Source organism: Rhinolophus hipposideros, assembly GCF_964194185.1.
Source record: "Rhinolophus hipposideros genome assembly, chromosome: 12".
Lineage (NCBI taxonomy): Eukaryota > Metazoa > Chordata > Mammalia > Chiroptera > Rhinolophidae > Rhinolophus > Rhinolophus hipposideros.
In genome coordinates, this window is record NC_138058.1 from 1,643,737 (window position 1) to 1,660,537 (window position 16,801).

Sequence of the window (16,801 nt, forward strand, 5' to 3'; positions counted from 1 at the left end):
TGTTAAGGGCATGTGACAATTATTTCTCTGAGGCCCGTGTGGTGCAAGATGAATACAGGCCAGTTAAGTACTTTTCTGGCAAATTATTATATAGGTTTCCTTCCATAAGAGCTCTCTCTTGCAATGAACCAGATCCCTGGAGGGCCCTCCCCCAGACATTTGTGTCAAAAACACTAGCTACCACACTAGCTAGCCTCTTTGCTCACCGGAAAAGGGGCTCTTTTACAGAGAGAAGGACCTAGAGGGCGGCACTTTCTTTCTTGGAGGAAATGTTAGAGAGCCTGGAGGTCCCCGCTTCCACCAGGCCACCCACCACTAGCTTCCAAGTGAAGACTGCAAATTGCAGGTCCAGTCACACCATCCCTTGCCCAGGGACGCGGATGGTGCCTGGTGCCCCTGGATTGCCCTGCCTGAGCCAGGCAGCCAGCTGTTGTGCTGTTCCAGCTTCGTGGTGCTGAGCGTTTGCTCATGATATTCCCTATGCCAGAATTCCCTACTATCCCACGCAGGTCTGAGACACCGGGGTGACCATCAACCATAGGGTTTAGTTCAGGCATGGGCCTGTGACTCTTTCTGGGCCAAAAAGGGTCAGCTCTCGGGCCCTTGGGGAACCTCTGGAAAGGGACACCACACCTCTGGGCTTGTTAGCTGGAGAGAACACAGCTGGCATTGCTGGGACCATCTCTGTCCCCAGTGGGGCCTGCCAAAGAATGAAAGCAACCCAGAAGAAAACAGACAGGAAAGGCATCAGGGGACATCCTGATGACATTGCTTGAGTACCTAAATCCACATATACCTGAAACCTACCTCTGGACTTTTCAGTCATGTGAGTAAATAAGTTTCCTTTGTTTAACAAACAAACAAAACACAGTTTGAGCTGGGCTGTCACTCAAGTGGAAAGTTATTACTAGTGTCAGGGTATGACTCCCTGTCAGGCAGACTCAGTCTGGCTCCTGCAGCACAGCCCCTCCTCCTGGAGGAGGGCACAAAGCTGCACCTCGGCTTCCCCTGCACCCAGCCATGTTCACGATCCTCCCCTGTGGACTTAAACTCTGCACAGCACTCTGCCTTGGGTCTACATAAGACTAACCTCGTTTTATTTATTCTCTTTTATTCCTGGATCCCACTCCCACCCCTTCCTCCGCACAGGCAACATGCGAATGGGTCTCTTTTCTGTCGTATACGCTCTTGCAAAATGGATATTGCCTTTCTGTGCTTTTTTGCTTCTGAAAATGGTAGTGTTTTGGTTCTCATGTTGTTTCTTCCTTTTTAAGCTCAGCATTGTTTTAAGGCCCATTCCTGTTGCTATGTGATCGTCTACTCTCTCTCCTGGCTGCTACAGCATTCCTCGTGCCATGAGTCATTCCTGGTTTTCTTTCCCTTCCCCTTGAGATGGACCCGTAGGTTACCTCCAACCGTCCCTGCCCACACCACCACCAAGAACTCTGCAGTGGCCATAGTGACGTGCGCATCTCATGGCCCTGCGCCAATCTTGTTTGCGTCTCTACCTGGCCATGAAATTGCAGGGGAGTGGGATGTGTACTACTGACTGAAGCTTCCACAGTGGCCTCTCTGCCCTACCCTGCCACAAGCAGTGCCCTCTCCAACACCCCCATATCTCCACGCAACACCAACACTTGTCTTTATCCCCTAAGTTTAGCCTGTATGATAGATTGCATTAGTTTTCTATTGCTGGGTAACACGTTGCCACAGACTTAGTCTAAAATGGCACCCATTTTTTTAATCTCCTGTTTTCTGTGGGCCAGGAATCTGGGCCCAGGTTAGTGGGGCCCTTGGATCAGGCTGTAATCAAGTTATCGACCAGCTCAGCTGGAGAAAGATCTGCTTCCAGGTTGCCTCAGATTGTGGGCAGAATCCGTCTCCATGTGGTTGTAAACTCAAAGTGACTTGCTTTCTCAAGGTCAGCAGGAGAGAGAATATCTGACTTCTACATACTTTTTTTAAAGGGCTCACCCGATTAGTGCAGCCCACCTACATTCAATAGGAGAACTAAGGTCCACCGGGAAGGAAGTTCATTCATCACTCAACAAGAGTCTGCTGTGCTGGGCCCTGGGACACAGCGGAGACCAGATGCCCCTTCCCCTAGTGTTGGGACGGCAGCAGTGGACACCAGAGCGGACATGCTGCTTTTGTCAGTCAGCACCCCTTTCCGAGGAAACCACCCCTCCCCCCTCCATTCTTGCTGGGGTGGTCAATCACGGTGTGCCCCTCACTGCATACAGTTAGGGAAAGGGGGCAGTGGCCTGGGTGGAGCCAACATGGCACCACACCCCCTTGACTCAGTGGTTGGTCCACAGGTTGGGCAGATTATCCTAGCAGGACCAATCAGAGTGTCTCCTGAGGTTTTCATATGGTGTTGGGGGACAGACATTTCTTTCTACTAAGATTGCCAGGGAGGGTGGATGTGAGTCTTGGGGTGGGGGCAGTCATCTTGGCTTAGAAGAATGCCTTCAGGCAGAACAAAACCAAGCAGCGACAAGTAGCGCAGACACCTAAGAAAACCAGAGGCCCCCGCAATGTTTGAGCACCAGATCTAACCACCCTGACGCTAACATACCTATACTTTCTAGGTATGTGATCCAACCCATCATCTTCTGGCTCAAGTCTGAGTTGGAATCGGTGGAAAGGAAGAGTCCCATTGGACAGAGAGCCCAGTACCAAGTCCAGCTCTCTGCCCAGCCTACTGCACTGTCATCTCTCAGGTATCACCAGACTCCGAGGTCGGGGCTATCTTTGGTCATAATTCCTCTCTTCTCAAAATCTCCTTGAATCCTAAATGTGTCAGCAAATACCCTTTCTTCCTTATTGTTGTATGGCATCTGCTAGAAGGCTAAGCTAACGCTGCCTTCTGGGACATCATCCAAGTTGTTGGGGTGGACAGAGCCCTGTAGCGTGGAACACCTTCCTACCTCAGGCCGTCAGCCCATTAACTTTTCACACTATCTCTGGCCTTTACAGAATCCCAAATTCCCATTACCATAAAGGATTTCACACTCCCCACCCCATCCCCCAACCCAAGCCTCTTGACTCGTTTCTTCCATAGACCAGCCAACCTTGGTCCCAGGGGAAGTGGCCCATGTGGTGAGCATGTTGGCAGCTTCCCAGCATCCATTTTCCCACTCTCCTGCACCAGGACCCAGACTCCACTCCTCCATTCTCAGCTGTATGGTTTGCTGCAATGTTTAATGTCTTTATGGAAGGTTACGAAATAATGGGTGGGAACTATAACACAGAGCACAAGCAGTGGTTACCTCTAAAGATGACTGTGCTGAGCTCCTGGACCTGGGGAGACATCCCTGAAACGGGCCCTCCCCCCCCAGTGAGCCCCAGGGAGAGGGGCCAGAGCACTTGTGCCCAGACAAATGCCAGCCCAAGCCCTCTTGTCCAGGTGACGTACAGCAGGAAGGCCCATCGCATTCAGGGGACGTCAGCCCCCCAACCACAGGGGGAGCCTTTCTCCCTCTGGGCCAGGGTATCGTTACATGTGTCAGGACAGTCTGGATGATTCGGCCAGGGTTGTGTTCCCGAAGTCCAGTCCAGGTTGGGTGAGGCCAGGCCCAAATGAGTTTCTGTTTCTCCCAGGGTCAGCTCAGCCGCAGGCAGTATGTACGCAGCTGGCCCGCAGGTCGAGCTGCATCGCAGCCCCGCATTTTCTGCACACGACCTGAAGAGGAGCACACTGAATCCTTGGTACCCCGCTAAGATCCAGGTCTGAGAGGTGATGCTTCTTTTGAAATATCTATTTTGCAGCAGACAACCAAAACACGTCTTCTCCAAAGAACATGACTGAGGATAGAACTGCTGGAGGACCGACCTGGCCTTTGCCGTCACAATCCATCCAGCTTTCTGGTCTGAAGCGTCTGTCCTGGGACTACTGCACCAAAAAATCTCCCTAAAAAGGAGAGTGGGGACCTACTGACAACTGAAATACAACTGCCTGTACAGATGGTGTTCCCAAAACAAAGGGGTGTCTGGTAAATTCAAGTCTGTACTCAGGAGGGAACTTCCAAGATCAAAATATAGGTGTTTTTGTTTTGCTTTTTTTCAGCTTCAAAATCTCAGGGTCTAATAGTGGCTAGTACACCCTGACACAAAAAGAGAAGATGGGGGACAAAATGGATACTGCAAATGCAGAAAGGACATTTCAAACCTGGGTTAAAGTGGGTGGACACAGGCATTGGGCCTGGGTGGATAGACATGACGTGGCACAAAAAAGGGCGACATGGCTACACTCTAAAGGAGAAGGGTGGGGGTAGTCACATCAAGGGTGGTGAGTCAGAGAGGAGGGAAGGAAGTAAAGCAGCCTCCTGCTCTCAGGCCCACTCAGCCTCTGTTGTGGCTTTGCTCATGCAGCGTCACAATGGTTTGAAACTGTAGAATTGTCTGGCACTTCACGTGGGCTGATCACGTGGGGTCTGTGCACCCACCGAGCACCGTCATTCTCTCCTTCACATAGTGTGTGTGGCTTGCCTACTACTTGCTGGTCCCGTTGGGTGTTGGAAACAGTCAAACGACGCACGAGCCAGTAAGGTCTTCGTTCACTTGGAGCTTAGGGCCGCGACAGGAGCCAGGAATTAATCAAATAACCACATGAATAAAGAAACACGCTGGTCATAGGGCCAGCTGAAACCCAGGCGTCTTAGACTGCAGCACGTCCCTGACTGTGGTCTGGAGTTCTCATCAACAAAGGAAATGACACTGGGAGGCTTGACTTGTTTTTCATGGCCCCAAACTGGATTCTGGTGGTCCTCCGTGTTTTCTAGGTGTCCCCAACTCAGAATTTCGCTTGTGCCTAAACTCCAGCGTGGCGGAGTGTATAGCCTGGGAACCTGTTTCTTTAAAACCTGGAGTCCTTGTCCAACCTTCGGGCATGCCGGATCTCGCAGACGTATCAAGGGTCCCCAGGAAGCCAGGCGCCTGCCTGGGAAAGCCACCAGCGCCCAGCACACAGCCACGTGCTCAGCGCCGCACCAGGCCGCCCAGCCCGCTCTGGGCACAGGTCACGTGGCCACGCAGCACGCCGTGTGCGCGGAGGGACGCTGTGGGCGGGGCTTCCGGCCAGTGCGTGTTCCCATTGGGCCGCAGGGCTGCCTCCCAGACGGGCTCGCGGAGCCACCAGTCCTGCGCCCTCGGTTTCCCGCGGGGTTGCGGCTTTGGCGGGAGTTGGCGCCGGTGTGAGGTGAGGCCCGCGGAGTCGCTGCTGGGCCGGGCCGGGTCAGACGGGACCCGGGACCGTCAGGGGGCCTTCCGGCGTCAGGAGCCGCCTGCACGGCCTTCTTGGGGCGCAGGTCCCCGAGGGCCTGCCGGCGCGAGTCCTTCGGGGTTGTGGTGGAGGGCGTCGCCCGCCGTCACCCCGCACCGACGGAGCGTGTCCAGCGCGGAGCCTCGCGCCCGCGGAGCGCGCTCCCGTCAGCCTCGGGTGCTCGGGAGCGCGCCTTGGCCCTGGCGGCCCAGTTGTGAGTCCACCCCTCCCGGGCCGAGGGGTGAAGAGGTGCCGGTGACCCCGGGCCCGGGGAAAGGCCCTGGATGTCAGCCTTTGGTGGCCGGCTGCACGCTCAGGTGCGTGGGGCCCAGGCACGCGTGGGACCGACGCGGTGGCCGCTGGGTGGTGGCCGCCTGCTGCCGGCTGCCTGGGCCCCGGGGGCTGCCTGCCGCACAGGCCAGCTCTCCAGGGTGTTTGCGCGACAGCTGGAAACGCTCCCCCTTTTACGTGGCAGGCCCCCTAGTTTTCAGTGTGGGTGCTGAGTCGTCACGGCCGGGAAAGCGCGTCTGTGGGGTGCACCGGGCCGGCCGCGCTGCAGGGCTCCGGTGCCGGGCGCCCGCCCGGGGGCCGCGGGAACGGCCCCGGCGGTGGCTGGCGGTGCTGAGCTGCTGGTCGGGGCGGGGAGGCCGCTCCTCTGTGCGCGGTGGCCCGCTGGGCAGACGCCGGAGTCGCCTGGCTGGCCCTCAGGAGGCTTCAGGGCGACGTGGGGGTGGAACTGCGCGCTGGGGGGGCTCCGAGCCCTGCAGGCTGGGATGAGGGGCCCAGGGGGAGAGGGGAGCCCGCGCTGGTGGTCCTCAGACACCCGCACTCAGAGCCTTGGCAGAACCGGGTGGGCACTTCTCCTCTCCACGGGCGTGTGCGCGTGGCGCGGTAGGGTAGCCTAAGTAACCGGGCCGCACCCCCCACCCGGGACGCGGTGAGAGATCAGGACACGGGGCTTAGGGCCCGGTGTCTGGGCCAGGAGGGCTCAGTGCCGTTTCACGGAATGGATGTTTTTGTTAGTTCAGGGGAATCGCCAGGGACAGAGGGGCAAAGGAGACGCCCGGTGGGGTCTTCTGTGGAGAGTGCTGTGTAAGAGGGCATCGATCATGGGAAAGTCTGACTCGTCCCCAAGCAGATGCTGCGTGTCCCTTGTGCACAGGCCTGTGTGGCGTTTCTCTGTTCTGACTCCCCACCTGTTCCCCGCCTAGCACCTGGCCCACATTCCCGTTAATCGTTGAGTGTGTAGACAGCCATCTTCTGGGGAGCAGAACCCGGCGGCCTCCTGCCTCCCTCCTGCCAGCCTAGCCTTGTTCTCTCCCTCTGCACAGAAGGGGCCTGAGTCTCCAGCGTAGTCCTGTCTGTGCTGGGAGATGAGAGGGTGGCTGTGGATGGTAAGACAGCCAATCTCCATGTTAGCCTCAGGTGACCACTTGAGACCTTTGGAGGACAGCTGACTCCAGGTGGGACCAGTGGGTTTGGGGCGTGGCTTTGGTCTCAGCCAGCCCGCAGCTTCCAGCCTAGTTTTTGACCACTGCTAGCTGAGGTGTTGTCTGTCCTGGGGATGGGAATTTGGGGGTGACTCCAGGAACCCCTGGTTGTGGCCCAGACTCCAGTATCCCCTCCGTCCTCCATCTCTCCCCAGGTCAGGCTCCTATAGTGACAGGAAGAGAGACACAGGTGGCCAGTTCTCAGATCTTACAGGCCCCCAGGGACACCATGTTGGGAGCCAGACTCCAAACTCAGCAGAGGAGCAGCCGGAATGGCCCGGAGGTAACGCGGCCCCTCCCATCCCCAGAACACCCCCTCCGCCTCCCACCTCTCCTCCGGTGCCCCTCACTCCTGGAGACCGCCCTCCCTCTCTCCTTCTGCCAAGGACTTTGAGTCTTCTCACCTCTCCCTGTGCTCCCTTTCCAGACCAGTCTGTGGTCCTCAGGCTTGGGGATGAAGCTGGAGGGTGTCACCCCATTCCTGGGGAAATATCGCCCCTTTGTGGGTCGCTGCTGCCAGACCTGTACCCCCAAGAGTTGGGTGAGTGATATAGAGCTGGGCCCCACCCTGGGGAGCTGGGGATAGCTTGGTTGTAGGAGCCCTGGCTCTGGGGAGCAGCTTCCAGGCTCAGCCCGCCCTGGCCACGCGTCTGCTCTTGTCTTTAGTGGAGTGAGGCAGTGGGGCTGGCTGGCGGCCCTGGGAGAATTGGATGGGAAGTGCAGAGGGGCCTGGGAGGAGGCTGGGGTCTGACCAGGCCTGCACAGCCCATCTGTTCAGTTTGGAGGACCCGCCCACTCAGAGTCACCAGCTCTCAGCACAGGCTTGAAGCCTTCCTGTGCGTCCGTGTCATGTGCTGGTGCTGCTGGGAGCCAGGTCCTGGTGGGGACCCCGGCTCCGTGCTCCTTGCTGTAGATGAGACCTTTGCAGAGTCTCCTAGGCTACTCTCCAGGAGGGCGGTGCTGCAGAGAATGCAGCCCTTCCGTTTTAACCACAGACCCCTTTTTCCTGAGAGTGTCAGCATCTTTGGGGAGATGCTGTGCTACAGTCCTGTCTCCTGCTAGGCAGGACAGTCTGCCAGGCAGAGGCCACAGGATACAGAGCGGCGGCTTTCCTTTGCTGGTTTGCGAAGGCCCCCGCAGGACACGCTTTCCCTGTCCCCTCTGGGACAGGAGTCCCTCTTCCACAGAAGCATAATGGATCTGGGCTTCTGCGATGTGATCCTGGTGAAGGAGGAGAACACCAGGTAGTCAGAGGAGGGCGGGGCGGGCCCTGCTTTCCTCCCATGGGAAAGAAGGACCCCTGCCCTCTGCTCCCTACTCACAGGCGGGGAGAGGCAGGCGTGGAGCGCCTCTGAGGTTCTTCCTGTGAGCATTTATGGGATGCCCACTGTGTGCCAGGCCCCGAACCTGTACCCCGCTCAGTAAGGAGGGGCTGGAAATGGGGCCCAGACAGGCAGCTGCTTCCCAAGCTCAGGTGTTCCCAGGCCATGGGACTGGGGTGTGAGCCCTGCCTGATGGCCCACTCTCTGTGGGCACCTCCTGGGGTGGGCCTTCTGAAGGCTCTTCCCCCTGCTCTGGGGCTGTGCTCAGGTTTCGGGGCTGGCTGGTTCGGAGGCTCTGCTACTTCTTGTGGTCCCTGGAGCGGCACATACCCCCTTGCTGGGATGCGCCACAGAAGGTCATGGAAAGCACTAGGTGAGGAGGCAGGGAATGGGGTCGGGTTGGCACTTCTGGGACCCTTGAGGGGTGACAGAGGTTCTAGGCAGGGGTGGTTGAGAGGGCTTCTAGAGTGTTAGCTTTGCCTGGGGCCCTACCTTAAAGATGGAGGGTGAAGCCTGGAAGCTGTGTCCTGGGGAGGCTGCGGGGCTGAGGGCAGTGACCTGGGGGACCTTAGACCTGCCCAGCCTGACACCACTGCCCCCACACTGTAGGGTGCAGAAGGTCATCTCAGGGCGGGCCCCAGCAGGGACTGGGGAAGGCCAGGTGCCCAGCCGTGTGAAGGAAGAGGTGCAGCGCCTCCTGGGTCACATGCAGGCTCCACCCCGCCCTTTCCTGCTCAGGTAACTGCCGAGGGACACTTGTATCTAGGCTGGGGCCTCTGCCCGTTCGGAGAGTGGGAAGGACTAGAGTCCCTCCACGGGGAGCTGGATGGTGTGTTTCTCAGAGGGCCGGAGGGGGCCCCTGATCTGGACCCTGAGACCTTTTGAGTATGGCAGGCTCCTTGGTGGGGACCAAAGGGTACGTGATTGGGCTTTGGTCTGAGCCAGCCTCCAGCTTCCAGCCCAGGTTCTCACCACTGCTATCTGTCTGTCCTGGGGGTGGGAATTTGGGGGTGACTCCAGGAATCTCTAGTTGTGGCCCAAACTCTAGTACCGCCTCATCCTTCCACCTCTCCCACAGGAACAGGTTAGGTTCCTGTGGAGAGGGAGCGAGGCAGGGGTGGCTGGTTCCCTGAAGGAGGAGAACGGGCCCCCACGCTCCCTCTCACGTTCATCCTGCTGTCACCACCTGCTCCCTCCAGCGTTCATCTGCACGGTCTGAGCTCCTCTTAGATGCAGGTGCTGTTCCAGGGGGACTGAAAGGGTCAGAGCAAACAGAAATACACATGGCTGCAACTAAAAGAGCTGGGGCTGAGAGTACTGGAGGGGAGGAAGAGATTTCTAGACCAGGCACGAGATGGGGAAAGGAGCCAGCCGTGGGTGGGAGCAGTGGGTGGAGGGAGCAGCCCTACGAGAGGGCATAGTGTGAGCTGTGGCCACAGGAAAGGGCTGGATTTGCTCACGAGGCTGATGTGGCGGGAAGCTGGCCAGCGAGGGAGAGCTTATGGAGATGAGATGAGAGGTCGACGGACCTGGACAGGAAGCTCGGCTTTGATTTCTGGGTGCAGTGACAGCTCATGGAAAGGTTGTAAGCAGGGAATGACAACAAGATGAGTTGGGATCAAGAGTAGAGACCAGAAGACCATCTGGGAGGCTGTTTGTTAATCCAGGTGAGACGTGCGATGGCGTGGATGCAGGGTGACAGTAGAGACTGCAAAATGGATTGAGAGACCAATCACTGATGGATTGGGGGTGGGGTGGAGCCGTGAGGGAAAAGGGAAAACTCACAGGAGAGCCTGTTGGTGGCTGAACATCTGGTGGTAGGAACCAAGGGGGCAGGTTTGGAAACAGTGAGTTAGACCCACAGAGAATGTTCTGGATCCATAGTTTCAAACGCCTGACCTGCTGGTGGAGACAGGAGGCAGAGGCTTATGTGAGTCTGCAGCTTAGCAAAGAGGTTGGGGCCAGGGATGTACGTTTGGAAAGTTGGCACCTGGATGATGGTTAAAGCCAGGGGAGGAAGGAGCCACAGAGGGAGAGGCCACACACAGGGCTGTGCCTGTTGGGCTCAGCTGTGCCGACGGTGCTGAGAAGTCAGTTGACCAAGGATAGGGAGTAGAGGAGGTTGGTGACCGTGACCAGCCCTCCACGCAAAGCTTCTTTGACTTCGCTGAGACTTCCAGCCCCCTGAGCTGGCCACCAGCCCCTTCCGGTGCAGCTGCGATTCCAGGGCTCCCCGTGATGATAGCGCCCCTGTGAGAGGGTTTGGGCCCAGCTCCTGCCTTCCTGCAGCTGAGCAGCCAGCCATTGCTAGAGAACACACCTGCTAGCCCTGCTTCCTTCTGAGTGCGAGTCTCCCAGGGCCACGATGCACTGCTCCTTCTCAGCCTTCCCTACTGTCAGCTGCTGCCATCAGATGAGCACGTGCTGCTTGTCCACCACACCTCCGTGCTGCCTGTGTCTACGCTGCCGTCCTCATTTAAAGCCCATCCCTTCTTGTATCACCAGCTCCCTCCTTTTTATTTCACCTTTCTCAGCAGTTTGCAAAAGAGCAGGCCAGATTATGTCTCGAGAGTCTCGGTTCTTTAACCCCTCTGGGGTAAACTGAGGCAGGGAGCTGGTCTGAAGCTGATGTGAGGCAGCTGCACCATGAAGGTCTCTGGGGGAGTGTCAGCACCTCACAGGCAGGGACTCCGATGCCAGGCTAACCTGCCAGGCCCAGCACCACTTACTTTCTCCACTTCTCAGCAGTTTCTGTAACCTCTGAGCCTCACTTTCCTCTTCCGTGAAGTGGGGGCAGTAGTGGCGGCCCTCTGAGATGCTGGGGGCCCTGCCTCGTGGGTGGTGCCTGCCACACCTCAGACTGAGCCTCGCTGCTCTGCAGGCTGTTCAGCTGGGCAGTGCTGCGGTTCTTGAACTGCCTCCTCCTGAACGTGCAGCTCCACCAAGGCCACCTGAAGATGGTCCGCAAGGCCGCCCAGGCGGTAAGCCCGGCCTCCAGTGGGGTGGGCCAGCGGGGCAGAGCTAGGCCAAGCCCTAAGTCGGGACCAGCCCCCTGCACTGATGGGAAAAGGCCACCACTCTTTGATGATCTTCCCTTGACCTCTTCATGTCTCATGGGCCTGCTCCTGTGGAGCTTCCCCTAAAGTATTTTCATCCTGGTCTTAACAACCATACATCAGCGTGTCACCATAAGGTTGTCGGCAGAGCTCCTCCCCTTTTGGGAAATGCTCAGAGGAAGAACTGTGAACGCGAACCCTGCATCCCTCTGGATGGGATGGGGTGAGCTGACACTTCCCTGTCTCTCCCCGAATAGGGCTCGCCCCTCGTGCTCCTTTCTACACACAAGTCACTCCTGGATGGGATCCTGCTGCCTTTTGTGCTGCTCTCTCAGGGCCTAGGTGTGCTCCGTGTGGCTTGGGACCCCCACACCTGCTGCCCCATCCTCAGGTAAAAGCTTGTGCCCCTACACACAGGTGGGCAAATTCCCAGGCTGGGGCAGAGGTGTGTGGGGATCGGGGTGGGTGTGCCGGCAGCGGCTCCCCACAGGTCGCCTTCCTGGCTGCTTTGCTCCGTCTTCTACCAGGCCAGCCTGTGGGCTCAGGTGGTCAGCTACCATAGCAGAGGCTATGGTTCCTAGAGCCATGCCTGGCCTCCGTGTGTTCAGGTGGGACCCAGGCTGGCTCTAGGGGAACCGAAGCGCGCAGCAGCCTCTGCTTGGTCCCATCCGCTGAGCCCCTTTCCTCATCTGGCTGTCTGCCCTGTGCCCCACAGAGCTCTGCTGAGGAAGCTCGGGGGGCTTTTCCTGCCCCCGGAGGCCAACCTCTCCCTGGACAGCTCTGAGGGGGTCCTTGCAAGGGCTGTGGTCCACGCGGTGAGTACCCTCATGCTTGCGTTTTGGGGCCAGGCCAAGGTATAGGGGCCTGTTGCTGCTCTGGCCTTGACGCCTGCCTCTGCCGTCACCTCCCCACCCTCTTCAGGTTGTGGAGCAGCTGCTGGTCAGTGGACAGCCCCTGCTTATCTTCCTGGAGGAGCCCCCTGGGGCCCAGGGGCCCCGGCTGTCAGCCCTGGGCCAGGCCTGGCTGGCACCGGTGGTGCAGGCAGTCCAGCTGGGCGCTGTCCCAGATGCTATGCTGGTGCCAGTGGCCGTCACCTATGAGCTGGCTCCAGACGCGCCATGTGACACATACCATGTGAGACCCTCCTGCCCCTTGGGGCCCCAGGTGGACGTCATCTCCATTGTGTGCTGTGTCCTGTGGCCGAGTGCCCCTCAGGGCTGGGGTGGGCGTACAACAGAATTCTGCCCCGACAGTCCCCATCCTGTGGGGCCCGCCCAGGCCACTGCAGTCATCCTGTTTCATCCTCAAAAGACCCCACTAGGGAGGGATTTCTCCCGTTTCATGGATGAGAAAACAAGCTTGGAGAGGTCAGGTCATGTACCACTGTGGGCCCAACGTGAAACTAAGCAGAGAGCAGTGCCCCAGACGAGCCAGCTCCCTCAGCCCCCGCCCCCCTGCAGGCCGCACCCTCCCTGGGGCTGTGGACAGGAGCCCTGGCTGTCCTGTGGAGCCTGCGAGGCTGGCGCGGCCGCCGGGTCTGTGTCCGTGTGCACCTGGCCCAGCCCTTCTCCCTGCAGGTATGGAGTCTTGGGCGAAGCTGGGAGGGCCTAAGGTCTGTCCTGGGGCTTCTGGCAGCCTGGCCCTCAGAGCCGCTGCGGGGACAGCCTTGCCTGCCTCCGTGAGCTGTGCACAAGTTTCCTGGTGGGCGGGCAGGCTGCCTGAGCGCCTTTTCCTGGGCAGGAATACACCAGCAATGCCCGAAGCTGCTGGGGCAGCAGGCAGACCCTGGAGCAGCTGCTGCAGCCCATTGTGCTGGGCCACAGGTGGGGCACGCTGGCGGTTCTTTGTCCCAACACACAGGCACCTCCAGTTCCAGCAGCCCCTCGCCAGATACACCGTGTCATCGGGAGCAGTGCCTCTCATCTGAGTGTGGGAGTGGCAGAGCCTGGGCGGGACTGGGGCCCCAGGAGCTGGCCCTGGGCTGGGCTAACACCTTCGTTTTTGAGAACTCTCTGGGCTTCCCCACGGCTGTCTTGTCTTGACGTTTGTTCCCCTCACCCTGTGATGTTTCTATCCAGTACTGTCGTCCCAGACACTGAGAAGGAGCAGGAGTGGACCCCAGTAAGTGGGCCCCTTCTGGCCCTCAAGGAAGAGGACCAGCTCCTGGTCAGGAGACTGGGCCGTCACGTCCTAAATGGTGAGGGCAACGAGGTCTGGGCCTGGGGGGAGGGGCCTGAGCCATCCCTTCTCTCTGGGTCGGTGGGGTGTTGCGTGCCAGGGAGCCACTGCTGAGTGCACGGATGGCCACCTGAGCTGCGGAGGGCAGGCTGTGCGGGGGCAGATGCCCGGCTGCAGGCACCCACCCTGGCCCTGCGAGGGCTCCACTTCACCTGAGCCTGGTCTCCTGGGCTGACTGACGTGATACACTGCTGCCTGGCACGGAGGGCACTCTGAGCAGTGATCGTTACTGTGCTCTTCTTAGGTGCCCCTCTGGCAGAGACGGCCTGTGGGAGGCAGGCAGCGGTGGTCCCTGAGGACCAGGCAGGCCTGCTCTCCCCCTCCCAGGGGTGGAGTTGGGTAGTGGGTGGCTGCTGCCAGGAAGGCAGGGGACCTCTGTTCTTGGCCCGACACTTACTGGGTGGTAGAGGACCAGCTGCTGGGCCTGGGCACCTGACCAGCATCCCCCCACCCCGGCCTCAGCCAGCGTGGCGAGCTCTGCGGTGATGAGCACGACCATCATGGCGTCTCTGCTGCTGTTTAAGCACCAGAAGGTAGACACCGGGGCGGGGCCGGGGCGGGGCCGGGGCGGGGCTGGGGTGTGGCCGGGGCGGGGCCAGAGTGTGGCACTGCCCGCCCTGCGCGCCCAGGGCGTGTTCCTGTCCCAGCTCCTGGGGGAGTTCTCCTGGCTGACCGAGGAGACGCTGCTGCGTGGTTTTGACGTGGGCTTCTCAGGGCAGCTGAGGTGCCTGGTGCAGCATGCGCTGAGTCTGCTGCGGGCGCAAGTGGCTGTGCTGCGCGTCCACCGCGGGGACCTGCTGGTGATAGCGCGGCCTGGCCCAGGCCTCACGCACCTGGCACACCTGAGCGCGGAGCTGCTGCCTGCCTTCCTGAGCGAGGCTGTGGGCGGTGAGTCCCCGCTGGGGCTGGGGCTGGGGTGCCGGGTGAGGGAGGCGCCGGCTGACTGCCTCATGCCCGGCCCCTTCTCCAGCCTGTGCGGTGCGCGCGCTGCTGGCGGGCAGAGTGCCACCTGAGGGGCCCTGGGAGCTGCAGGGCGTCGAGCTGCTGAGCCAGAACGAGCTGTACCGCCAGGTGCTGCTGCTGCTGCACCTGCTGCCCCAGGACCTGCTGCTGCTGCAGGTCAGGCCTCGTCCACTGCCCACCCTCTGGGCCAGCGCCGAGGTGGGGGTGGTGGGAGGGGTGGGACGGTCCCCCCCAGCAGCTCTCCTGAGGCCGCCTTTTCCCCCAGCCCTGCCGGTCTTCCTACTGCTATTGTCAGGAGGTGCTGGACCGGCTCATCCAGTGTGGGCTCCTGGTTGCGGAGGAGGTAGGCCGGGCCCTGGGGACAAAGCCCCTGCCTGGGGCTGGCCTCCCTCAGCCTGGAACCCGGAGGGACAGCCACGCCCCCTCTGCCTGGCTAGGACACAGGGCAGCCTGGGTCCCGCCTCTGCCATCCCCCGAGGCCTCGGGACTTGCTGACCCACACTGGCCCCGGGCCGTGTCTGTTGTGACAGGACTGCACAGATGGACCGCTCAGGTTCTCTACGCACCTCTTGCCCACACATTTCTTGTGCATGGGGTTGTGGCTCTTGAGGCAGGTACCCACTTGCTCTCGCCCTGCAGGCTGGCTTCACAGGTCTCGTGTGGCCCCAGAGGCCCCCTTGGGCTCCCTAGGTCTGCTTTTACTGGCTCCACCTCCGTGTGCCTGGTTTAGGGGCTCAGGGCTGAACCTTGCCAGTCTGCCAGGGACCAATGGCTCCCCTGGCCCCCAGACTCCAGGCTCCCGGCTGGCCTGTGACACAGGGCGACAGCGTTTGAGTGCCAAGCTGCTGTGGAAGCCAAGCGGGGACTTCAGTGATAGTGACAGTGACTTCGAGGAGGCTGGGGGCCGGTACTTCAGGGTGCGCTGGGAGAGGCCCCGGGAGGCGGGGGGAGGCAGGGGGAGGCGTGGGAACTGCCCTCACCTGCCTGTCATCCTCCAGCTCAGTCAGCAGTCGCACTGCCCCGACTTCTTCCTCTTCCTCTGCCGCCTGCTTAGCCCGCTGCTCAAGGCCTTTGCACAGGCCGCCGCCTTCCTGCCCCGGGGCCAGCTGCCAGACACAGGTGAGGCGGGCACCCCCTGGCTGTGCTCAGGGTGTGGCCAGGGCGGGGCTGGGGTGTGGCACTGCCCGCCCTGCCTGCGCGCCCAGGGCGTGTTCCTGTCCCAGCTCCTGGGGGAGTTCTCCTGGCTGACCGAGGAGACGCTGCTGCGTGGTTTTGACGTGGGCTTCTCAGGGCAGCTGAGGTGCCTGGTGCAGCATGCGCTGAGTCTGCTGCGGGCGCAAGTGGCTGTGCTGCGCGTCCACCGCGGGGGCCTGCTGGTGACAGCGCGGCCTGGCCCAGCCTAGGTCCCCTCTCCCTGCAGAGTTGGGCTGCGCAGACCAGCTCCTCCAGTTCTTACAGGCCACCGCCCAGGAGGACGGCTTCTTCGGTGAGTCCCAAGTGGCAGGAGCCACGCATGGCCCTGGAGGCAGGGTTTGCTGCCCCCTGCTGGGCACGACAGCCCTACTCCAGGAAGGAGGACTGCAGAGTAGGCCTTGGGGGGCAGTCTGAGCTCTGCTTGGGTGGCTCCTTTCAGCAAGAGGAAGAGAAGCCTGTGCTGCTGCTGTCTGCCTCCTAGGGCCTCACTTCTTTCTCTCCTCCAGAGTGTGCAGACCCAAGTCTCGCCATCAGGGCTGTCTGGACCTTCAGAGACTTGGGGGTGAGAGGGGCCAGTCTCACCTTTCCCTTGTCCCCCTGCTTCCATCCCCTGCCCACACTGATAGAGCTGCTCAGGGAAGCCCACCTGTGTCCACCCCGGGCTCTCCCCAGTGTCTCCCAAGGATAGGTATGGTGACAGGAGTTGGAGAAGGTAGGATGGTTTTCCTGCCCCTCTTGGTGTCCCAAACCACTGCCTCATTCCTACTCCCAGGGGGAAACTGGGGGTGGTTTGAGAGGCAGCATTTGTGTTCAGACCCCGGAGGCCTCAGGGGCCAGAGATCTTACCACGGGTTCCCCCATGCTGAGTGCTCACAGCCCTTCTGCGTGGTCCAGGTGCTGCAGCAGATGCCCAGCCCTGCGGGTCCCCTGCTCCACCTGTCCCCTACATTCGCCAGCCGGGACAGTCAGGAGAAGCTGGAGCAGTTCATCCGGCAGTTCATTTGTGGCTAGAACTGGGGGGTGGAGCCCATGCTGAGACTTCACAGCCCCGTAACACACACAGCTGTGCCCTGGAGCCAGCAGACAGGCAGCTGCAAACCCTTGGCTCGACTATAAACGTGTTCAGGTTCCACTGGCCCTTGCTGTCTCTTGCTTTGTCCGTCATTCAGTGTGATACACGAGGGGCCTGGGCAGGTCCACTTCCCAGGCCCAGCAGTGTGTTTTTCACGTGTCGGAAGCATCTGTTCTCCTCTCCTGCCCCTACCTTGCTCCCCA

The 16,801-nt window shown here is 60.1% G+C and overlaps 1 protein-coding gene across 1 annotated transcript; it reads left to right on the plus strand.

Moving 5' to 3' along the window:
• The first annotated feature begins 5,077 nt into the window (after positions 1–5,077).
• LOC308506041 (glycerol-3-phosphate acyltransferase 2, mitochondrial-like) lies at positions 5,078–16,661 on the plus strand. Its single transcript, XM_081068865.1, has 22 exons — positions 5,078–5,200; positions 6,909–7,036; positions 7,181–7,294; positions 7,924–7,997; positions 8,344–8,448; positions 8,685–8,813; positions 10,957–11,056; positions 11,389–11,522; positions 11,847–11,946; positions 12,053–12,265; positions 12,592–12,708; positions 12,872–12,954; positions 13,210–13,328; positions 13,832–13,902; positions 13,999–14,257; positions 14,340–14,488; positions 14,598–14,675; positions 15,121–15,249; positions 15,331–15,451; positions 15,753–15,818; positions 16,033–16,088; positions 16,421–16,661. The coding sequence occupies exons 2-22, from the start codon at positions 6,983–6,985 to the stop codon at positions 16,535–16,537; spliced, it is 2,388 nt and encodes a 795-aa protein (XP_080924991.1). The 5' UTR covers positions 5,078–5,200; positions 6,909–6,982; the 3' UTR covers positions 16,538–16,661.
• The last annotated feature ends 140 nt before the right edge of the window (positions 16,662–16,801 follow it).